General features: G+C 32.9%; 2 protein-coding genes across 3 annotated transcripts in view; one reads left to right on the top strand and one right to left on the bottom strand.

The window, feature by feature from the left end:
* The window catches only part of LOC126879591 (probable E3 SUMO-protein ligase RNF212), a 425741-nt gene extending 422004 nt beyond the window's left edge, over nt 1-3737 (top strand). The window contains exon 5 of the mRNA XM_050642759.1: nt 3422-3737. Within this exon, the coding sequence (XP_050498716.1) occupies nt 3422-3574 (153 nt within the window). The 3' untranslated portion in view covers nt 3575-3737. The remainder of the gene's footprint in view (nt 1-3421) is intronic.
* The window catches only part of LOC114330181 (CUGBP Elav-like family member 1), a 1522900-nt gene continuing 1502236 nt past the window's right edge, over nt 3331-23994 (bottom strand). For both annotated transcript variants that reach the window (XR_007696141.1, XR_007696140.1), the window contains one exon: nt 3331-3570. The gene's annotated coding sequence lies outside the window, so the exon portion shown is untranslated. The remainder of the gene's footprint in view (nt 3571-23994) is intronic.

Genomic DNA, 23994 nt, shown 5'->3' with positions numbered 1-23994 from the left:
TGAAAACATAAAAATAAAGCTTTATTAAACACCTTAAAAAAAGTTTTCATAGGTTTTTCCCGAAAACTACTTCATGTTTTGGTTATTTCACATTGAAATATTTGTTTTGGATTTTGACGAATAAGAACGTATTTTTCATGAGCTACAACTTTGCTTTTGCTGGGTCTATAGACTTTACGAATTTATCATTTTTTTCTTTTTTTTATATGCTACATTTTTGCTAAGAATATTTTTTTCGATCTTTTTGAGTTGTTTCTGAAAAACCGCCTAAAAACGTGATTTTTTGTCGAAAAATAAACATTTTCAATTGCAAATAAGTCAAAAAGTATTAACTAAGTTAAAACATTTTATAGAACTACAGTTGCTTAGAATTTATCCATTTCCGGACTTATTTTAAACGCGCGGTTTTTCACCCCCGACTAGGGATGACTGTCACGCCCCGATTAAAAGCAACCGACGCAACGGCACAAGTTTAACTTTGAAGTGGAGGGTAAGTAGAACCTAAATCCAAATTTTCATGCAATTTGGAGTTGATCCTGAAAATTATACGGTATCGCCGTATTTCGCGTTCATTTACTGAACTACATGGTGTTTCTATAGTTTGTATTTAATCCTACATAATCATAATAATCAGTCGAAATTACAAAACAAAATCGTAGATTAAGTAAATTATTTATTTTTTATTAAAATTATATTTTTCATTCGATTTTGCTTTTTGGAGTGCCTTGTTTTTTCATGCTGAAATTGGTTTTCGTTGGTGAAATTTATCGGGACATTTAGTGTCCCGATCAGGCACAATTCGGTACGCGTCCCCAGACCCTTGAAAATCGGGACGTCCCGCGCAAATCGGGACACCTGGTAACGCTACTTCCGGGCCATCCGAATTTTCAACTTTTTGGTAAAAATCTATATTTTCGTTTTTATTCTAAGAATTTACATCAAATTAAATTGTTGAGACGAAAAAAAAATTTTTATCGTGGTATAAATTTTAATAGTTCTATGAAAGAAAACGAAAACTGTGGAATTTTTTTTATTTGTGTTTTAATTATCGTCTTCCGAAAAGACCATTCAAAAACAATAATAATTCATGTCACAATGAATCATGCCTAGGCACGCATGCCGCATCGAACGATGTAATGTAATGATTGCTGATGCATCTTTTTTTTTTTCGGTTTTGTCAACTACTTTAAGTAGATAAACCTCTTGAGTTCGTTCGCGAAATATGATTAATTTCCAAACCGTTGCATGCTTTGAGCCAAATTCAAATCTGCTGCGTTGCAATATGATTTTTTTATCTAAACATTTATTTTATTGTCAGTACAGTAATCAGTTTGAATCCGAAAATCGATTAGTGACCATCTCGGAATTATTGTTTTTGACCCGACTTTTTCATTCCAATATATTATTATTGTTAATATGAATATGGAACCAACACACGAAAGTAAAAACAGAAAACGATATTGCACTTTCAATAAAATATTGGAAGAAGAATTTCTATTTTTGAAAAAAAAAGTAACTCTAACAGTGACATGAAGTGTGATACTTGTGGATCGGAATTTTCGATCGCCCACAGTGGTAGAGCGGATATACTAAGTCACATCAAAAGTGAAAAACACCGAAGAGGTATCTGCTCCGCGTCCAGCAGCAAAAAATTGACTCAAATTTTGCAAGCCAACAGCTTCATCGAGCATTGATTTAGAGACAGCAGCTCGGGAAGGTGTTTGAGCGTATCATTTGATTAAGACCATCAAAAATATCATTGTCAACATAAAAATGTTAAATAACCAATAAAATGATGATATTAGAGTCCTATATTTAAAAATTAACAAATGGCCCTATTTTCATTCAAAAGTCCCGGATTTTAGGTATTTTTTTTCAGCATTGTCCCGGATTCGACTGAATTGGAGTTGGTCACACTCGTTTATGCGCCTTTGTACGAACGCCTGAATGTACACCACTCATAACGCTTGCCCCATCATACCCCTCTCCTCTGCAGTTGTGTACGGAAAGGTGCTTTGATTATATAAATTTTAAAATTTCAATGTTGTTCTGAAGCTATTTCCTTGTGGCATTTTTATAATTACGTATTTTTTATGGGAAATAAGCCACAATTTTACTAAAAAATGAATTTATTAACGTTTCGAAGCCCAAATCGGGTTTCGTTGTCAAAATACAAAATACTATTAAAATAAAACAAACATGTTGTTGCTAAGTAAAAAAATTCTTCTAATAATTTATTTAATCTGACTCATTTATATTGGCAATTCAGACGTATATTAAATAAATTCATTTTTTAGTAAAATTGTGGCTTATTTCCCATAAAAAATACGTAATTTTAAAATTTCACTTACAGGACCTTCTGCACTTTGGTCTAATATACGAATAAATCCCAAAAACAACTTCTGCTTGGAGTGCAAATTATTTTCATCGCAAGTTTTTTTACATACCGGAAAATAAAACTAAGCTGATCGTCTTTGGAAATATCTTGAGTGGTATCAAGAATTATTGAATAAAAACAACTTTTTTTAATTAAATTATTCACTTTGTTCTCAGTTTCTTAAGCCAGCAAATTTATAACTTCGCTTTGTATTTGGAGACTCGAGTAATGTTTAAGTTATTGTTATTGTTTTATCGATTAATTTAGCTAAAGCAGGATCATATTTAGCTAGTAAAAGAACCATCGACAAAAAATTACCTTTTTGGGATTCACTTTCATCTAAACTACCAACATGTCCACGAAACGCTAAATTGCACCCGAAAAGAGTAAGAGTTACGCCAATTGCCCACTTCATTATTTCCTTCCAATTCCCTATTTTGCTGCTTATTAGGAAAATATGTTTTGGTACCCAATTTAAAGAAAGTAGAAGTATTAAGCTTGAAGGCTTTAAGGGGCCCCTCCTAACGTCGGGGCCCCCCGCCTTGCGGGCTTGTCAGCTACGCCACTGGTCTATTAGCTATTAAGCAAATTAAACTATCAGAAGAAGTTTCTTTCTTAATTTCATTTTAAAAAATTTATATTTTGCAGACAATGTTTGAGCTAGCAATCTAGACGTTAATAAAATATTTCTAAGTACATTTGTGGTTAATTCGTACAAAATAATAATATTTTGGGGATATTTTGTCTCATTGTGCTTTCTGATAATCGCATCGTTTTTGAACAGATGTTATTTATTATTCCTTTGACTTGTTAATTGTTTCGATGTACATTTTAAATGGTTTAAACAAAGGTGACCATTTCATATTTTTATTCGTTCTTTCACTCTCGAAGTTTAGTGTATTCTTTGTTGTATTTCCTCAGGACATTTCTTCGGTTAAATAAAACTACATAACTTAAAGTAATCAATCTTTATTTTATTATTAAAAATCAATAAAAAAAAGTATATCAGTGAAGTTTATCTAAATTTATTTATTTTTTTTTCAGCATTTAATGAATGGCGATGCGTACTACAGACCTTCTCCCGGTATGATGGGACATCCAAACATGGCTCACCTACGTCGTCTCAATATGCCAAGCATCCACAAACCTCCTAATACGTCGAATCCCATAAGCCAACTTCATGTTAAGAGGCCCTAAGACAGAAATCGTGTTAAAGAACAGTTTATTATATTTTCGTATAGATTAAGTCGCAAAAAATACAGTTTTCATTTTGAAAATTCGTCTGAACGAGAACAGAACTGAATGTTTCACGACTTGCAACTAGTTTAAGTTTAAAATAAATGTTTTGAGGTAAAGGGTTTAGATATTCTGTTTCTAGAAGGGAATTTAGATTTAATCTGTTTTATTTAAACTTTGGCGTTTTACTAGTGTTTAAATCAGAAAAATGTTCAAAATCATTATTTAGGATTTATGGTAAGTGAAGAGAGAGTATGATAAGATAGATGTTTCTTAGTGGCGCAATGTGGATCGAGCTACCCAATCATCATAATAAATTAAATTGGGTGATGCTCACCAAGTGGTACCACTATAGTATGATTCATATAGTGTGTTCCAGGAAGCCTTGTGTGTTATTGTGCCTGTTGCGCCTTGTCCACTTGTTATAATCTTAGATCCCACTGCAGAATCACTACGTCTATATAGTCCTGTCGCCAGGGGGTACAACGGCCTCCTTAATTCAGATGGGCTTACCCAAGTTTTTTATGTTTTTGATCCGTAGAACACGAATTTTTTGGGTAACAGTTGATCCTGATGTCGATAAGATTGTTATAAACAAAGAACTCGAGGAATTACATAACAGCGATTTTTCGCAAAACAAACCATTTTTTCGTATTTTTTTGGTGATTCTCGGCAAAAATGGTCTTACAAGTTTTTTCGTAGGATGCATAGTTTTCGAGATAAACGCGGTTGAACTTTCAAAAAATCAAAAAAGTGTTTTGATTTTTTGAACCCGAATAACTTTTGATTAAAAAATAAAATAGCAATTCTGCTTACTGCATTTGAAAGATCAAGTCAAATTCTATCGGTTTTGAATATTTGCATTGCTAAAAATTAAGTTATTATTTGTTAAACAAAGCCATAAACACATAGTGTTTCCCGTGCTAAATGCATGCGTTTTAATGTACGTAATCTACGTAGAAATTGTCTGTATGCGCGCCTACTCGTTCGATTTTAAATGGAAATGCATTGAAAATATCATTCAATCACTATGTGTTTATAGCTTTCTTTAACAATAAAAAATTAATTTTTAGCAATGAAAGTAATTAAAACCGATAGAATTTGAATTGAACTTTCAAATGCGGTAAGCAGAATTGGTATTTTATTTTTCAACCAAAAGTTATTCGGGTTTAAAAATTGCAATTTTTCGATTTTTTGAAAGTTCAACCGCGTTTATGTCGAAAACTATGCATCCTACGAGAAAACTTGTAAAAACATTTTTGCTTAGAATGACCCAAAAAATACAAAAAAATGTTTTGTTTTGCAAAAAATCGCTGTTATGTGATTCCTCAAGTTCTTTGTTTATAACAATCTTATCGACATCCGGATCGACTGTTACCCAAAAAAATCGTGTTCTACGGGTCAAAATACATAAAAAAACTTGGGTAAGTCCATCTGAATTAATTAGGCCGTTGTACCCCCACTGGCGACAGGACTAATAAGTTAGTTAATTTAAATTACATTTTTATACAGGGTGTCCAGAAACTCTACCGACAAACGAAGACATGAGTTTCCTCAGGTATAAAAATGTATACCATTTTTATTCAGTTGCAATGCGAAGCCAAAACCGTCTTAATTTTTACCTAGATTAGAGAGTGCAGCCAGCACTCTTATCGACAATTTCACCTCTTGTTAGAGGCTCTTCAGAGGATGCATAGGCTGCTTTCTCTAGTCCAGGTAAACATTTTTCGACATATTAGTCCCCCATTGCAACTGACGTGAAGGTAGTAGGTGCGTAGCGGCATTTGCTAAATGAAAGACTTTAAATGAAGTTTTTTAATTGAAAAACTTATTGGTCCATTTTCCTGGTGACACCTCCAAGGCTTCTACAATACCTGGACTAGAGAAAGCAGCCTATGCATTCTCTGAAGAGCCTCTAACCAGAGGTGAAATTGTCGATAATAGTGCTGGCTGCACTCTCTAATCTAGGTAAAATTAAGACGGTTTTGGCTTCGCATTGCAACTGAATAAAAATGGTATACATTTTTATGTTATAATAGTATTACTCCTATAGAGTAACTAGGTCCACTTTCCGTCGGAACTTTACCAAGCTGCAGACGGGGGTTGTGAATTGCATAGTGTAGAATTCCTTCCCTTTTGTCTTCACTGCAGCATCCATCTGGCTTGCATATTGTAGAAGCCTTGGAGGTGTCACCGGGAAAATGGGCCAATAAGTTTTTCAATAAAAATCTTTTAAAAATATTTTATTTTTACAAATATTTTTATTAGGTTGAAAAACTTAGTCTTTCCTCAGATAATTTTAAGATAATTTAACTAAATTCACCTAGTCCGAAAATTCTTCCTAAGGGAGCTTCTACAAGAACTAATTACAATACGCCATCTTCAAAGAGCTCTAGCTTCCTTAGGAAGAATTTTCGGACTAGGTGAATTGAGCTAAATTGTCTTAAAATTACCTGAGGAATCTCCTTTCTTCGTTTGTCGGTAGAGTTTCTGGACAACCTGTATAAATTTAAGAAAATGAGAATATATTGATAACAGGTTGCCAGTCAAAAAGCGGCAGCAAATTATTTTAATTAAATTAATATTAATTCATTGTTGAAAACAAAATGTCATCATAACGTAAATGTATATTTTTTATATCAAATTAAAGATATCTTTTTTTCTAATACGGTGACATAAAATAAAAAAAAAATGGCGTTAAATTAGGGTTGCCAATTGTTAAATACGCTGGGTATTATAGTAAATAATAAAAAATTGTCACAGGAAAATAGTTTCAACACAATATTTCCGAGAATGTTAATCTTTCATCTAATTCAAAACTTATTCATGGTATATTAGGATAAAGACTACATGCACATGTCGTCTATTGTTAATAATAGAATTTTGCTTTTTTGTACCAATATTATTATTTCTGATTTTCAAGTTTTTACGTAATTTAAATACTGGGGTTGAAAGTAAAGAGTAAAATTACAGTTACTTTTTGACAGCTAGATATTATCTCTACAGGGTTTTCTATATTCGACCGAAACAGCTCTATACCCAAGGGAACTCTCGCCAATAATTGATGAATTCCGATATAAGATCACTAACCCCTAAAAAGTTTAGTTGATGAGATACAGGCAGTTAAAAATTTGTAAAATCAAAATTATAGTTGAAAACGCTCGTTTTTTTCCAAAAATGAAGAGAAATTTCTCTGTAAGAAAGTAATTCATTGGCATTAACTAACTTTTGGAAAAGTTTGCGAGTGACGTGCTATCAGGGTTATAGACAACATAATATGCACGTCTCTTTTTTACGCCAACAAAATAAAAATTTTATTAAATATTTTCTCTAATTTTCTGTGAAGTTTAGGATATAACAGTTTTAGCCTAAACGTTTACGTACCACTTTATAGAGTTAAATTAATGGTGTCATACCGCGAGGCATCATAGTTATAGAAACACCCTGTATGTTTTAATCTTACGCAGCAGTAAAAACACTAAAGACAACTTCTTTAAAAATGACAAATACATAATATCCTAAAATAACAAAGAACATCCAAACCCTTTTGTGAAAATACACCAATAAAAACACATATAAAACTCAGTTATTTACTTCTTGTTGCTTTTGCTTTTGTATAATAAACATTGATGTTCAAAAACCTATTACTGGCCATTTTATTACTCCTTTTATTTCCTTTTTCTTTTAGTATGCACAATGCCTGTTTTGTAATAATTGATGAATTATTGATTGCATTAATAATGGAACGTTTCGCTTATTGGATTTTATTCGTTTCGTTGCCAACAGAGACTAATGGAAAAATTTAATGGTTCGCAGGAAACAGTTGGCCGAAGAATTTACTGGAATATTATTAAGCTGTCTTGTCGCTCATGTTCACTCAAACTAGTTTAATATAGGAGAAATATAATACGGATGCCGAGCTAATAGATTTTCAACTTAATCGTTTTCCATTCAATTTACTCTTTTCTTCTGCCTAAAGCTTATAAATATTCAATTATATATCTCAGAAATAAATATTTTTTTTAAAAGTGGTGAAAACTTATATAAATAAAAATTACTTAGGAGAGTGATATAATGAAAGGATATATGTATTGAAATGATTAAACACATTATTTACAAAAATGAAGAAAATAAGAATTTACTCAAAATAAGTTTAATAACTTCAAGCAACCAGTTTCATGGTTGAAATCTTGCACCAAACCCTCACAACGTAAGTACAGAATGTAAAAGCTAGAACAACATATTGTATTTATATTCCAAGTATTAGAATTTAAGGTTAGTTTTGTTAGGTTAAAATGTCGGCATAGTTAAAAACCGTTTTTTAGGAGTTCTTTAGGAGGAAAATTCGAAATTTAGGCAGCCTAGGTGATGTGATATGTCAAGCATAAAAACGGTAAATATATAAATTTTAAGGATATAATATACAAAATCAAATAAGGACTAAACAACAGGTACATAAAACATTGAACCAAAATTAAAATATTAACACTATTTAGATATTTATTTTTTTTTTAATATATTTATCTAAACAGAGAGATGTTAATACTATCTATAATTTTCGTTTAATATTTTAAGTATTTTACTATTTAGTCGTTAGTTTCCTTGTATTTATCCTCAAATTTTAGATTTTTAACCTTTTTCATTCTTGACATTACTCAACACTAAGACACGATAAGACATACGTCGTACCAAGACATGGTCGCTGAAAAATTTTGAAAAAAAGGTAGCCACGTCAGTCGTCGAAGACAATTGTTCGGAGAGAGTCAAGAGCTTCAACAGGAAAATACCCTGGTGAAATGAAAACCTTACAAATCGAAGGATAAAACTCTGACGAAAATTTGTTTACCAAAATATCAGCGAGAGAGGGGATGATCGCGAAGCTCTGACTGAATATAATATGGAACTGAGAAGGGCAAATAGACAAGACGAAAATGGCGGGTTCGTTGGAGAAAAATATTTCCATGAGATTTGTTTGCATAATCACATTTGTAATACACCCCAGAATAAGGTTCAAGAAGTCGCCCACGCGAAAAGTGGTCCAATTTTTTTAACAATGTTTTTTAATCAAATTGCAAAAATCAATATTTTTGGCCAGTAGAAATTTTTGTTAGATTTTTTGGACCATTCTGGGTAAAAAAGATCTCTTGTAATTTTTCTCTAAATTTGATAGTTTTCGCGTTATAAGCAATTTAAAATTTGAAAAAAGGCGAAAATGATCATTTTTAAGACTTAATAGCTCGATGTTGTTCTGAAGCTATTTTCTTGTGGCATTTTTACAATTTTAACTCTTTATAATGGGAAATAAGCCACAGTATTATTAAAAAATGATTTTTATTAACGTTTCGACGCCCAAATCGGGTGCCGTTGTCAAAATACAAAATACTACTAACATAAACAAAAATGTTGTTGCTTAGTAAAAAAATTCTTCTAATAATTTATTTAATTTGACTCATTTATATCGGCAATTCAGATGCATATGATACATTTTAAAGTAGAAGACTTTAAAATGATATTGCCAATATTTATGAGTTGCGTTCCTGGGACGACTTTACTGAAAGATAGTTCATTCTATTACATGAAATCAACCCCAACTCAAGAATATCCGTCACAAAAAAAACATAGCATGTGATCTGTCTTTAAAAAGACAACCACATGCAACGGTGACATTAAAATTCTCGTGTTAGAGATCTCATAGTAAATCACGAGGTTTTTCCTGGTTTTCCCTCGTGATTTCCTATGAGATCTCTAACTCGAGAATTTTAATGTCACCGTTGCATGTGGTTGTCTTTTTAAAGACAGATCACGTGTTATGATTTTTTTGTGACGGATATTCTTGAGTTGGGGTTGATTTCATGTAATCGAATGAACTATCTTTCAGTAAAGTCGTCCCAGGAACGCAACTCATAAGTATTGGCAATATCATTTTAAAGTCTTCTACTTTAAAATGTATCATATGTATCTGAATTGCCGATATAAATGAGTCAAATTAAATAAATTATTAGAAGAATTTTTTTTACTAAGAAACAACATTTTTGTTTATGTTAGTAGTATTTTGTATTTTGACAACGGCACCCGATTTGGGCGTCGAAACGTTAATAAAAATCATTTTTTAATAATATTGTGGCTTATTTCCCATTATAAATAGTTAAAACTTAATAATCCGGTTAACAATTATTATTAGGAAAGTCAGAAAGTAACTAAATCAAAGTTTAAAGCCCCCCCCCCTACATGATCCTGAAGAAATTTGTGCCATTAATTTATTACTAGACTGTTATTTTTATTTATTAACAATAAGCCGTAAGATCGTATTGACGCGGCTGTAAATGTGAGTGCGAGTAAGATGCCCCATTGGACTGCCGGAATGGCATTTCTCTCGCACTCACAATCGACGGCCGCCTAAAACGTGCATGGCTCTTATTATTATTACTTAAAAATAACAGCTTAGTAACAAAATAATGATAAAAATTTCTTCAGGATCTTGTAGGGGGACTTTTAACTTTGATTTAGTCACTTTTTGACTTTCATAATAATAGCTTTTAGCGAATTTATTAAGCCTTGAAAATCGCCATTTTTCGATTTTTTCAATTTTAAATTGTTTATAACTTAGTCCAGAAAGTCACTGCGCATCCGCTAGGAAAAATATTTTAATTCGGATTTTTTGCACAATCTTACTCAAAAAGGACCCCTTTTAACAAATTTGCATGTTGCCAGGACCAAAAGTTGGTCAAAAATTTTTTAAACCATTTTTTTTTGTTTTTTTCCTAAAAATTTTTTTTTTGCATGGAACAAATTTTTTTTAGGATTTTTGGATCATTCCAAATAGAAAAGGTCTTTAGTGACTTTCCTCTAAAGTTGATAGTTTTTGACATATAAGCGATTAAAAATTGAAAAGTTGCGAAATCGGCCATTGTTAACCCTCAAAAACTATGTGAAAAACTGAAAATTTGAATGTTGCCGAGGTAGGTAGATATTCTTTAAACATCGATTGATAAAATCCCGAAGAGTTTTTTGCAATACAACATCAAAAACCCCTTTGTTTTTTAATTGCCAATCAAGCGTGCGCGACATTATTTTCCACCGTTGCATCTCGTATACAGTATGGTGCAAATGAAAGGAATAAATTCGTTATTTCGTAAACCGGTGACTTTAAGGAAGAATCCCAAAACAGGTCGGTTTTTATTTTTAAGTTATGATATTGTGGCATATATAGTATACTAGTGACGTCATCCATCTGGGCGTGATGACCTTATCGATGATTTTTTTAAATGATTATAGGGTCGTGTGCTAGCTCATTTGAAAGGTTCTTCAATTCTCTATTTAGTAATATAAACATTTACATAATTATTTATACAGGGTGTCCAATAATTTATTTTTTTTGTCAATTTGCCAAATGATTTAAATTAATAAAAAAATTTTGGACACCCTGTAAAAATAATTATGTACATGTTTATATTACTGAATAGAGAATTAAAGAACCTTTCAAATGAGCCAGCACACGACCCGTATTCTCATTTAAAAAAATCATCGATTACGTCATCACGCCCAGATGGATGACGTCACTAGTATACTGTATATGCCACAATATCATAACTTAAAAATAAAACCGATCTGTTTTGGGAATTTTCCTTAAAGTCACCGGTTTACGAAATAACGAATTTATTCCTTTCATTTGCACCATACTGTATACACATGCAACGGTGGAAAATAGTGTCGCGCACGCTTGATTGGCAATTAAAAAACAAAGGGGTTTTTGATATTGTATGGCAAAAAACTCTTCGGGATTTCATCAATCGATGTTTAAAGAATATCTACCTACCTTGGCAACATTCAAATTTTCAGTTTTTCACATAGTTTTTGAGGGTTAAAATGGCCGATTTTGCAATTTTTCAATTATTAATCGCTTATATGTCAAAAACTATCAACTTTAGAGAAAAGTCACTAAAGACCTTTTCTGTTTGGAATGATCCAGAAAACCGAAAAAAAATTTGTTCCATGCAAAAAAAATAATTTTAGGAAAAAAACAAAAAAAAACGTTTAAAAAATTTTTGACCAACTTTTGGTCCTGGCAACATGCAAATTTGTTAAAAGGGGTCCTTTTTGAGTAAGATTGTGCAATAAATCTGAATTAGAATATTTTTCCTAGCCGATGCGCAGTGGCTTTCTGAACTAACTCGAAAACGATCAACTTTAAAAAAAATTACAAGAGACCCTTTTTGTCCAGAATGGTCCAAAAAACCTAACAAAAATTTGTACGGGCCATATTGATTAAAAAAAATTGTAAAAAAAGATTTGGACCACTTTTCACGTGGGCGACTTCTTGAAACTTATTCTGGAATGTCTCACGAATGTGATTATGCAAAAAAATCTCACGGGAATATTTTTTCTTGTTTCCGCCTTGTCTAAAAAAGAGAATCGTGGAAAAAGCATTGCGAGAAGAAGGAACGTCCTGCAAAAGAGTCAAGGCTCCATTTAAAATCGCGTCAAAGTTCTCTCAAATGACCCTCAAAATAAGTATTCCCTCGTTCCAAATGGAGTCAGATGAATACACTCGGAATAACGAACCAGACGGTCAAGAACCGACTATGGGAGTGCCAAAAAGCATCGTCCGCGACCGAAAAGAGCCTGTTTCCGCAACATAACTCTCAGTGGGAAAATATACCCGATCAAACACACGAAAAAGTGTAAATTGCATAACATGATTTCTTGCTGAACAGGCGCTAGCCAAGGGACACCTGCATTCAATAGAACTGTTTCATGGAACTATATAGCAGATACGCAATCATATCTTGCTAATCATTAGGTCGCCGGCTGCAAACAATTTTTGAAGACTACTAAGCGACTTCAAAAACATTTATACGTATCCATTAGATCTGTACAAGCTGGTACAGTGTTCCAGAATCCTGGAATGGATATAAAAAAGCAATGGAAGATGGAAAATCGGCCAACTGGATGCAGTACGATAAGTTTATAATACTTTTTGTAGAAGCCATATGGCTTCTATAAAAAAAGATACTTTAATTTATAATTTTGCTTTTAAAAAACATTCAAAAAAACATCCTTTACCGAGTGGAATCATTGGCAGCTTATATCAAAATAACATAACAAAATGATGTAGTGATATCGATATAATTGATAATAATGACGAGTTGAGGGGTAAATGTGGAGGAAATAGAAACTGTATGTAACAATTTAATAATAGCCAAAAGGGCCAAAATACCTATCAAAATCTGAATATAATATTCGGAAACCAAATGTACGCCTATGTTGCGAACTAATCCATTAGTATTCAATTTTTTTAAACAAACGTATTGTTTACAAAGTAGCATGTTCTATACAATCATGTTGTTGAACAAACATTCAAACTAGCAAAATTCCAGTGGCTCTCATTTTACACGAATAGCTGGATAGCAAATATCAAACGCTAACTACGAGTTATAGAACTGGCCGGTATAAACATGCATTTATGTACTCACATACATACTCTACTTCTGTCCATTGAACTTTGAACCTAACTGAAAATGTATGTATTTAAATATCGATGTAATTTGGAGTAAATACATACTAATATGGAAGTTTATAGGTTAATTAGGTAGTCTGGTAAAAAATTGAAATAAATAAAGTTTGATGTAAATTTCAAAGTTATCATTTTATAGGAGGTATAAAGTCAGAGTTTCAATGAAAGTATACACAGTTTCAAAATTTATGCATCACCTAAAATTATGCTCATTTTCATAGTTGATTTTTTCGTGAACAAATTAACGGATTCCGGTAATTTTTTTTATTTTAGATTTTTCTTTTGGTTTTTGCACAGTTGGGCAAATGTTTACACAAACTTTTTTATTGAACTTGAAACCGGGTGGAAAAAAAAATGTTTTTCTTATGTTAAGTTTGAGACACCCTGTAGGGAGGACAAGGTACAAGTGTGAGTATACATAGAAATCGTATTGCAGTGTTATGTTTTGTGAACATTCTCTCTTTTGAATGTTCCTGATATCTTAAGAAACAAAGAAAATGGACGGTTTTATTTTTTAACATGTTTTTAACTGAAACAAAATTAAATTAACAATAAAATATACAGTTAACAAAACTTTAAAAACATAAAAGCACATAAAGTTAACAGTTCTGGTCGACACCTATAAGAGTTATTTGTCGACCAGGTGAATGGTATGTACAGCACAACATAAGCGAGACGAGATTGTTTAATGGCGGCTCTGTGATGTATTGGGGTGGAATTTCCCTGAGAGTAAATACGGATATGGTATCTTTACTTTGAAGTTCTTTAAATAGCGAGAGGTACATTACACAAATTTTCATTTGATCACTTTGTTCCTTTCGCACTTTATATAGAAAATAATTTCGTCGTAGTGTATGGAAATACATGGTCTCCTTACGTATCGTATGTCGTTACTCCATATTTAAGTGAAGTATTTAAATATTCAGATATTAAATTGGCCTCCTCACAGTCTTGACAAGACTCCTATTGATCACTTTTGGGATATTGTCGGTAGACAATTAAGACTTCGTCAGCCCCTCCTGTTGCCCTGCAAGATATAGAAACTATGGTTACTGCTATCCGAAACTCCATAGATCAAAATTAAATAGCCTGCTTCATATCCAGCATGCCTAGGCGATGTGAAGCTGTTACTATATTAAGAGGAACAACACTCGATTTTAGGTATTAGTTTACGTTATGCTTCTTGCTATTTTTCAAGTTTTGTTAACTGTTGTTATTTATTACTGTTAGTTTAGTATTGCTTTAGTTAAAACACATGTTAATGGTATTTAAAAAGATCTCTGTTTTTAAAGAAAACAGAGAAATTAAAAAAAATAAAATGTTGAGAAATGTTCACCTTTTTACCTTTTCATCCCTACAGGGTGTCTCATACTTAACATAAGAAAAACATTTCTTTTCTTTCACCCAGTATAAGTACAAAAAAGAAGTTTGAAGAAACCTTTGTCAACTGTGTAAATACCGAATAAAAATCTAAAATAATAAAAAAAATTAGCGGAATCCGCTAATCTGTTCACGAAAACATCAACTATGAAAATGAACATAGTTTTAGGTGATGCATAACTTTTGAAACTATGTGTACATATAGCATAGTTTAGTATATCATATAAATATGTTTTCATAAGTCAAACTGTACGTAACTGTGAATTTTAGAAAGTACAAATACATATAAATGTACATATAGAAAAACAAACAAGAAGTTAAATTCAAAGAAAAATTATTTTAGATAGCTAACACGATAAGCTCACCAAGAATTTTGAGATAAATTTATTTACAATATACACAGAGGATATACGTTAGCATAGTATACAGTTATGGGACTTTCAAACCGGACACAAAAAATGTAAGACAGAAGATAATCTAAAAAAGCCATTGGATAAACCGTTAAAACGAACGCAGTTTGACATAATAACAGCTTTTAGATAACAGGGAAATCGAAGAAGCCGATAAAATATCAATTACTGAACTACCAAGTAAATTTAAACGTAAGAAAAATAGAAAAGTTTCAAGGATATATAGGGATTATGCAGACACCTCCTTTCACTTAAGGGCAGGCAAATCCTGATACTGTTACATCCTTTCATTATATGTAGAGATATTCAAAATATATAGAGATATATAGAGATTCAAAGTATATAGAGATTCAAAATATCCAAGGGTAACAGGAACGTCTGCAGAAACTGTGCAGATATTAGGTTTACTAATTATCATCATCCAGCCTTCTGCATCCAAAGTTGAACATAGGCCTCCCCTAATTTCTTCCAGTTCTGTCGGTCTTGGGCTTCCTGCAACAAATTTCCAGCAACCCTCTACTTCTGTAGATGTCTACCTCTACTTTTTCTAGTTTACTAAATACCGCATATAAAACGTACGCAAAGCTCCTAAATAGAGTCCACGCTCAATACGTCTCCTGCCTGAATAAGGACATCATCTTCGGAGACTTTACCATCAGGAACACACAATTTGGTGAAACGACCACGAATTGTACAGGCAACCTCCTGTACGACCTCCTTCTTGAATTACCTATCCACCGTGTGGCATACCGTAAACCAAGACAGAGTACTTTTATCGATCGCATTATATGTACCTATAGTCCGTCTGCTATAACTTTTCTCATGCGGTACGATTCATTTTCAATCAAATTAAGTCAAAACATAAATTGAAACGAACGTCGATGTGTATATACATTTTGTATACTGTATACTATATACTACACACATCGGCGTACGTTTCACTTTCTGTTTTGAGTTAATTTGATTGAAAATGAATCGTACCGCATGGGAAAAGTTACAGCGGGCGGACTATACATATTAGCCCCTTATTTCAGCAACGTTAAACGTTATACGCTATTCTGCTCATGCGCATTAACTGAAAAATAACGTATTACCTTATTAACGGATAAGGTGTCCCCTTATTTAGGTAGAAATAAGGTTCACGTTATTAAGGGATTACGTATTTGTAAGATTGCCAAATGTCATATATATAAATCATAAAAAACGAAAAAAAGTCATATGAGCTGAACCAAAGACAACTAGAATAAAAAATATAGTAACGATGTATAAAATTGTAATCAAAATTTGTTTTAATTAATAAATGAAAATAGTTTCTGTCCTTGCGGGATCGGTACTCACCGGAGGGACCGCAGACATTCGGATACAATTAGCGTCTCTTTGCAAAGACAATGACACCGCCTTTGCAAAGTAACAAGACACTTACTCAACACACACACTTTACATTACACCTAAGTTAATGATAAGTTATACAATTACGTGGCTAAAGGTTCTAGTTCTAAACCAAGGCCAGAATCAGAGAAAAAAAATTTGTTTAAAAAAAACTATCAGGTAATAAACATATTATAATATAATTGAATATAATCTGCTTGGCAACTCTGGTAGAATAATTCCAAATTACACCATTTCTTGAGAAATCTGACACTTGATTGAATTGTCTTGTTAAACTTAGGATGGATGTTTTGTGTTCCGAAAGTAGTAAATCGTCTTTGGTGAACGTCTTAATCCATTTTCTTCCATTATGGCAAATAATTCAATAGAATAAGTTATAGCACACAACTGCCGTTTTATAGGTTACATTTGCCAAATATCAATTAACGTTAATCTGTGTGTGTATTTTCTGAAGGGTTTCAAAATCTATTTTAAGCAAATACGTTATCCCTTATTTATCACTCATTGCGCATGACAAGTATAACGTTTTACGTTTAACGTACGTCAAAAAGTAGAGGGTCTAAAATCTCTCTATTATTATGACATGATCGGTGGTGAGTCAAGCACGTCAGATCAACCTACCTATTCTACTAAAACAATATAATCCCGACCACCAAAACCACCTCTAAACAATAAGAGGCTAAAGATACGCCGACTGGAACCTTTACAAATCTGATAATACTCCACAGTTAGGTAATCAAAATTCTTACATTGATATCGATAGGGGTATCAGGGTTCTTCTATCAGAGCAGATAAAGCAAGCAATTACTGATACTTGTCCTCAACTGAGTTATAAACGCGACCAAACTACCGCTTCCACCACATATCATAAATAAAATTAAACACAAAAGACGCCTTCTATGTCTATTCCAACAAACCCGTGACTCCCTCATCAAAAGAGAATATATACATCTCGGCTTAGATGAAACTGGAGGTGAAAAGTATGCAAGAAAACCAATGGCTTAAGACCACCTCCAGTCTGGACTACCGACACAGTGGATCATTTTGGTCTAATTTAAATAAAAAAGCAAAGAACATCTAACCTTTTCATCTAGTGGTGAAAACTCAAATAAGTAACACTGTTCATCAAAAGGTCGACGCCTTTAACAACATCTTCAAAACATATTAACCGTCCTATATGATCTCAGATTTGACCAGGCCTTCTGTGTAGGTACTGAGAGAAATATTCTGAGAGAGGAACTCAGTGAAACAACTTCCTCTGAGTATCACCCATTACTTGACGAACATAGTTAATGCCTTACTTAAACTCTACTAAATGTTTTGACTAGAAGCCGATTTTTCTACTATTTGTTTTGGCAAAAGTTTTCCAGGGGGTTCTTAAGAAAAGACTCGTGGACTTTAACACAGAAAGTAACATAATTCCTTCATTCCAATTCGACTTAAGAAAAAGAAAAGCTAAACGAAAAAAAAAATTTCTATCGACATTTTGCTGGATGTACAGAAAATTTTCTACCAATCGTGGCATTCCGGATTTTTAAGGAAACTACTGGACACCGGTTTACCAATTCACTTTTTTCAGATTAATCCATTTATATATCTCTGAACTCAATATCACAGTAAAGGTTAGTCAACATCAATACTCTTCTCTCCTACAGCTGAAATGCCACAAGGTCCCGTCTTGACGCCCATACTATACACAACAGTGGCTTCCCCAAACCTAAAAACACAAACACGTTCACACTACTTTACGCAGACGACACTGTTCTAGTACAACAGTACGAAATAAAGATGCCCTTGAAAAGCACGTTTAAAATCATTTAAACCACGACGATTGGTGGTGCGGGAGATGGAAAGTAATGCCAAATCCTAACACACAACTCATTTGTTCAATCGGGACCATGAACAATATTTGCTTCCTTCGAAAGGAGCATTCTGCGTAAAATGAACTACAAACTATTCGACTACCCCTACCATACTTGAGAGACTCATCTCTCTGTGCAGGAGTTATACCGTACAAAACATCAAGGACCAAAACTGACAAACCTAGAACATACTCAAAACTGCCTGTTCATCTTACGGTAATTTGTTCGACAGACATCCTAAAAGAATACTCCTCTTTCTACCCACAAAACTGCCCACTTCTGCCAAAAACAAACTTCCTGACGACTATATCACCAGTCTGGAGGCAATACCTCTTTTTTACCGTACACCTACATATATATACAGCTCACCTTGAGCTTTGTCCACGGAGAGGAAGAGACTGGTCTTCTGTGATTTTCCGATCCCACTGCACAGTAATTGTACTTGTCCTAGGGAGCTGGAGCCATGTTACAACCACAGCTGCCCTTAACGTGTAACACTAGAGCCAAAATTCATAAATAAATTCATTCAATCCTAATCATTCAATTCTGTCATTAGCAATGTCAATTCTGAAAAGAACCATTCCAGGCCCTTCCTCCTCTGAATACCCTCGGAAGACACTCTCCTTAGCCGGACACTAACAAACCACCACCAAAACACCACCAAGACCAATCACCCGAAACCAGTGCCAAACACGACCTAATGATGCGACAAAGTCACCTAAACAGGACTCACAGAATATTTGAAGATTGCCTCACAGCGGTCCCATATTTGAAGAAGGCGAAATTAGAGATTCGGCACCAAAAAATAACCCAAAGGTTATATGAATGATAAGATGAAAAATTTGTTAAAATACCCTTCTTGTTAAATTATTTGATAGTTAAGACATTTGATCGAGTTTCTGGGAATAAAGGTCGTCAGATTAAGTAGATGTTTTTCCATTCGTCTATAATCCTAGGATCTCACGTTTCTTTGTAATTCCTTAATTTGTTCTAATTCTCATTTATAGTTTTACTTATTTCTATATTTCTTGGTGTACCTACTACTAATTAGGTAAACATTTCGAAACGCATTCGAGTAAAACCATATATATTATTTTAAGCTTTTTATACACAATATATCTCTGTATGCAATTCTGTTGCACCTTCATTTCACGCGAAACTTTTGTGCTCCTGTGAGACACCACATCTATTCAGTTCATGCCGTAAATAGTAACTAACTTCCATTCTCCAACGTATCTAATGGCATGGGCTACAATTTCCAGCAGGCAGTCAATTTTAAATCAAGAAAGTTATCCGTGTTATATATTGTGTTTTAGAAACAACCGCAGCTTAGCGAACATATTGAGATTTAAGTGATAAAAGGAGAGACAAGTTTGGTAAGCCTGACGTAAATATACGAGGAGTTTATTTTATTTATCTATCAAAGTGTGATGGAGAGTTTAACTTTAAACTTTTCCACTATTTATTTTTTCAGAAGCTGTTTGATGTTATAAACGGTAGTATGTACTTCAGTCAATTGGCTTATTGTACTTCTGAAGTATTTTCCGAGTTTTCAAAAGCAGGTTGTGTTCGAGTACCCTAGATATTGGAAAGGTAAACAAGTTTACCTATTTTGGAATTAAAATAGACGAGCACCGACTAAAAAGCTTGAGATAAAAACCAGAGTTGAAGAGGAATTTGAGAATATAGAACTCTAAGACCGTTACTTAAATCCAAGTACCAATGAACCAGACAGTACTTCAACTAACAATGACGAATTTAACAATATGAAACCTAAGAAAGCATATTTTTCAATTTTGTATACGCCACGTTATTTAGTATTTGTTTGACAGCTATCAAAGTGAAGAAAATTGGTCATCGTTCATACTTTTATCTGAAAGGCCTCAGCTCAACCCATAAAAAGCTGAACGGGATTCTACTCTGGGAGAGTCTGCTCCTTCAAGCGGTGCTGTATGATTGTCGAATTAGTAGGGATTTCAAAAAGTGCATCTTATATTAATTGAAAATTTTTATATGAGAAAGCTGTGTGCAAATGAGTGCGACGTTTTCTCACGCTGGAGCAAAACCGGTGCCGTGAAGACATTTGAATTGAGTGTTTAGTAAAGTTTCACAGCAAAAAAGCTGAACTTTTGCACGGTTTTATAACCATGGATGATAACATCATCATGATACATGTATCATCACTTCACACCAAAGACAAAATAACAACAAAAATTAGGAACTCAAATGGTAGAATCAGCTCCAAAGATGGAAAAGACTTTTTTAACTTCAGGCAAGGTCATGACGTCGGTTTTTTGGGATTCCGTGGGATAATTTTCATTGTATATCTTAAAAAAGGAAAAGCTGTCAACAGCGAGTATAATACGAACTTACTGCAACGTTTGATGAAAGAAATGTAGTTATAACAGACGCATTTAGCTAAAAAGAAAGTTTTGTTTCATTAAGGCACTGCACCAGCTCGCATATCCGTTATTGCAATGGTCAAAATTCTGGAATTAAGGTGTCGCCAGATTGCCTCCTAGGATTATTTTCTGTTCGCAAATTTGAAAAAATCGTTCAGTGATCAAAGATTTTTCAACCATGAAGAAGTAGTACCGCCAGTTAAAGGCTGTTTTAAAGGGCAAGACAATCTTAAAATAAATGAGTATCAAGCTCATTGAATCGCTGTGACAAGTATAGAGCTGAAAGGGGATTATATTGGAAAATAAATACTTTTCTTTGTGTTTTTTGTTTGTTGGGTAGGGTACTTTTGGTACCGCTCGACTTGTTGAAAAGATAGCAGCGAATAACTCTATGATCTGATTACGAAAGAATTAATATTTAAATGGAGTAACAAATAAGAACTAGAAAAAAGAAAGAGAAATTATATGTCAAGATGTAAAAATAACAAAATACGAAATCATGAACAATTGAGCTGTCAGAGAATTTACAAAAATACTGTATAGTAGAGAATAATGATAATCAATACAGAAGACAAAAGAAGGGAGATTCTACGAAAATAGAGTGACAATATTAAAAAAGGCAATTAATAATAAAGGAAAAAAAAATGAAAAACACAAGATAGTAATAAAGAGATGTGGAAAAATTTCTGAATAGAATAAAGTGTAAAAATAGAATAGTATGAGTTGTAATTATGTAATTTCTAAAATATAAGACAGATTGAAAAATATAGATAATTCTAGCTATTATGAAAATATCTGTAGTGAAATTATTGGTGATGGGTGAGACAAAATTTTATTGAAAATCGTTTAGCTAGTGATTTGCGTCAAAGGTTCTATTAAACAGTTTAGCTATAAAAGTTACAAAATATGATTCAAAAAATTTCTAAAAGATGTAAATAAATTATAAGACAATAAAATAGAAGGCAGTTAAATGAAAATTAGAAGCAGGTAACTATCCTACGTATAAAACAAGTTATGACCGGTAATTATTTGTAAATTAAAATAGTCAACATCTCAAAATTAAAAAGATCAACTCTAAATAGATAAGATCGCATTAACATTCGCATACCAATGTGACAAAATCTAGAGAATTACACATAATCTTCACACAAGCAACGTCATCAGAGAACCTGTAGTAATAAAAGCGAGGATAATAAATGGGATTTAGAGATCACGTCGAGAAAATGTCTAGCCTTCCAATCTCACAGATCGGAAGATTGTGTCCCAGGATATCTTTAAATGTAAACTCAGGCACAAAAGTTTAGTAAATAAATACATAATAGTATATACAGTGTTGGGAAACGAAAATACTTAAATGATAAATAGCGGCCACTGAGGTGGTTCTAGATATACCACATTTATAAGCTCTAAAGTTTTTTATAACCGAGATACTGTGTGTTTTATGGACTTTGCTCGCTTCTTTCTAAATCCATAAGTTTAGAATCGCCGTGTGTTTTTTTTTTGATATTTGGTACACATATTATGTCTCATTCAGAACCCAAACGACGCACTTATAAATCACAAGAAAAATCCAGGACAGGATACTAGAAGACCCTAAATTAATATAGTATAGAAAATAGTATAGAATAGTAATTAAAAAAAAATAGTTAAAATCCTAAATCCTTTATAAACGGTATATCACAGAACACAGAACGAGTTCATTATCAGTACTGTTAGCAGGTTTTTACATGCTTGAAGCACCAAAATATGGGGGGTGAATACCCTTCAAATGTTGTACATTTGTAGAAGCATGTTTATACTAAATTAATTTTGATGTTTAAAATAGTCCTAGATTTTACATCAGGTAACACAGGACTTCTGTGGACCAGAGGGCAGAACTTCACACAACGGACTGCAAATAGCAAATAGGGCTGAACATCATATTACGGATTGTAAATAGCAACTCAATAACTGCTCTTTTAAGTCCGTGAGGTTCTGCCCTCTGGAAGAGCAACCCACGTGTTGTAAGGAATCCTGTGTTGCCCGATGTAAAATCTAGGACTATTTGAAATATCACAATTAATTTAATATAAACATGTAAATTTTCTACAAATATAAATTTAAAAGGTTGGTTGCTGAAGCATGTAAAAACTTGTTAACATCACTGATGATGAACTTCTTTAGTGCGAAAACGTTCTGTGTTTACAGAATTAATGGTATACAGGCGACTACAGGAAATTATTTTTCCTTGTGGATTTTAAAATAGTAATTGATTTGAATCGTAAACCCTAAAACAGCAAAACAACTTTTTGAAAGGCTTCGCCAATTAGTCATATTACGAAAACATCACGTTTAATAGCAACCATGTATCATTCAAACGTTGCAACTTAAAAATAGGAATTTAGCCTTTTATTTTGTGGTTGATCTAATCTCGTGCACAAATTGATACTGTCAATTCACTACGTTCAGCCTAACAAAGGCCGTATTTTTCATCAGCGCTCAATTTAAATGGATTATCTTCTGAAATTTTATATGTGCATTTACGGTGAACAAGACTTAACAGCTAAATAAATAACAAACACTGGCGGATAAAAATCGACTGATCGACAAATATTTGACAGGTAGTTAAATACTATAATCATTATTACGAGTTAGTGAAATAATTTATTTACAATAATAATACCATAGGCACAGTTCGAATGCCCCGAGCTCTCAAGATCCGGTCAATTTTGCAACAATTTTTCAAATATTTTAATAATTTCCACATAGCATAAAGCTTATAATATAGTCAATGGGCCGTAAAATATTTGATGTCAGAACTTTTCACACACGATGACGACTAAAAACACATTAAATTTTTAATATTTAATCTATGATTAAATTTTATATTCAATTGTTATAAGAGAAGAAATATTCAACTTGATTTTAGCGCAAAGGCGAAAATATTACATAAACTTACGTGCACAGAAATCGGCCCCCTTAAAAATTTGGTCATTTTTGATGAATCGTATTTCCTAAACCTGTTGGCCGATTTAAGCGATTTTTTTATATGTTATAGCCTGATTCTGTAACAATATCGTTGTAATAATATTGTTGCTAAACAGGTAAATTTTTATTGTGTACCGAGTGTAAAAATCAAACTGTGTTTGTTTCTCAAAGTTCACAACACCCTGTGGATAATCTAGCATTTATGTTTTAGTTTTCTTAACATTCTGTTTTTTGATTCATTCCCTTATGTTGGATAATAAAACAGTTAGGTCCTTTAACAACTAGCCTTGTTTTTCGGCAATACAGTCTGTTTTTAAATAATTATGGCAAACTTTAAGGGGTAATTCTGCATGAAAAATAATGACCTTTTGTATTATAAACATATACGTCCGCGAGCGCTCCGTTTTCGAGATACGGGGTGTTGAATTTTTCTTACAAACTGACGATATATTTATTG

Source organism: Diabrotica virgifera, chromosome 2 (genome assembly GCF_917563875.1).
Source record: "Diabrotica virgifera virgifera chromosome 2, PGI_DIABVI_V3a".
NCBI classification, from domain to species: Eukaryota; Metazoa; Arthropoda; class Insecta; order Coleoptera; family Chrysomelidae; genus Diabrotica; species Diabrotica virgifera.
The sequence above is the reverse complement of the archived record's forward strand: the minus strand, read 5'-3'. Positions and strand labels throughout refer to the sequence as shown.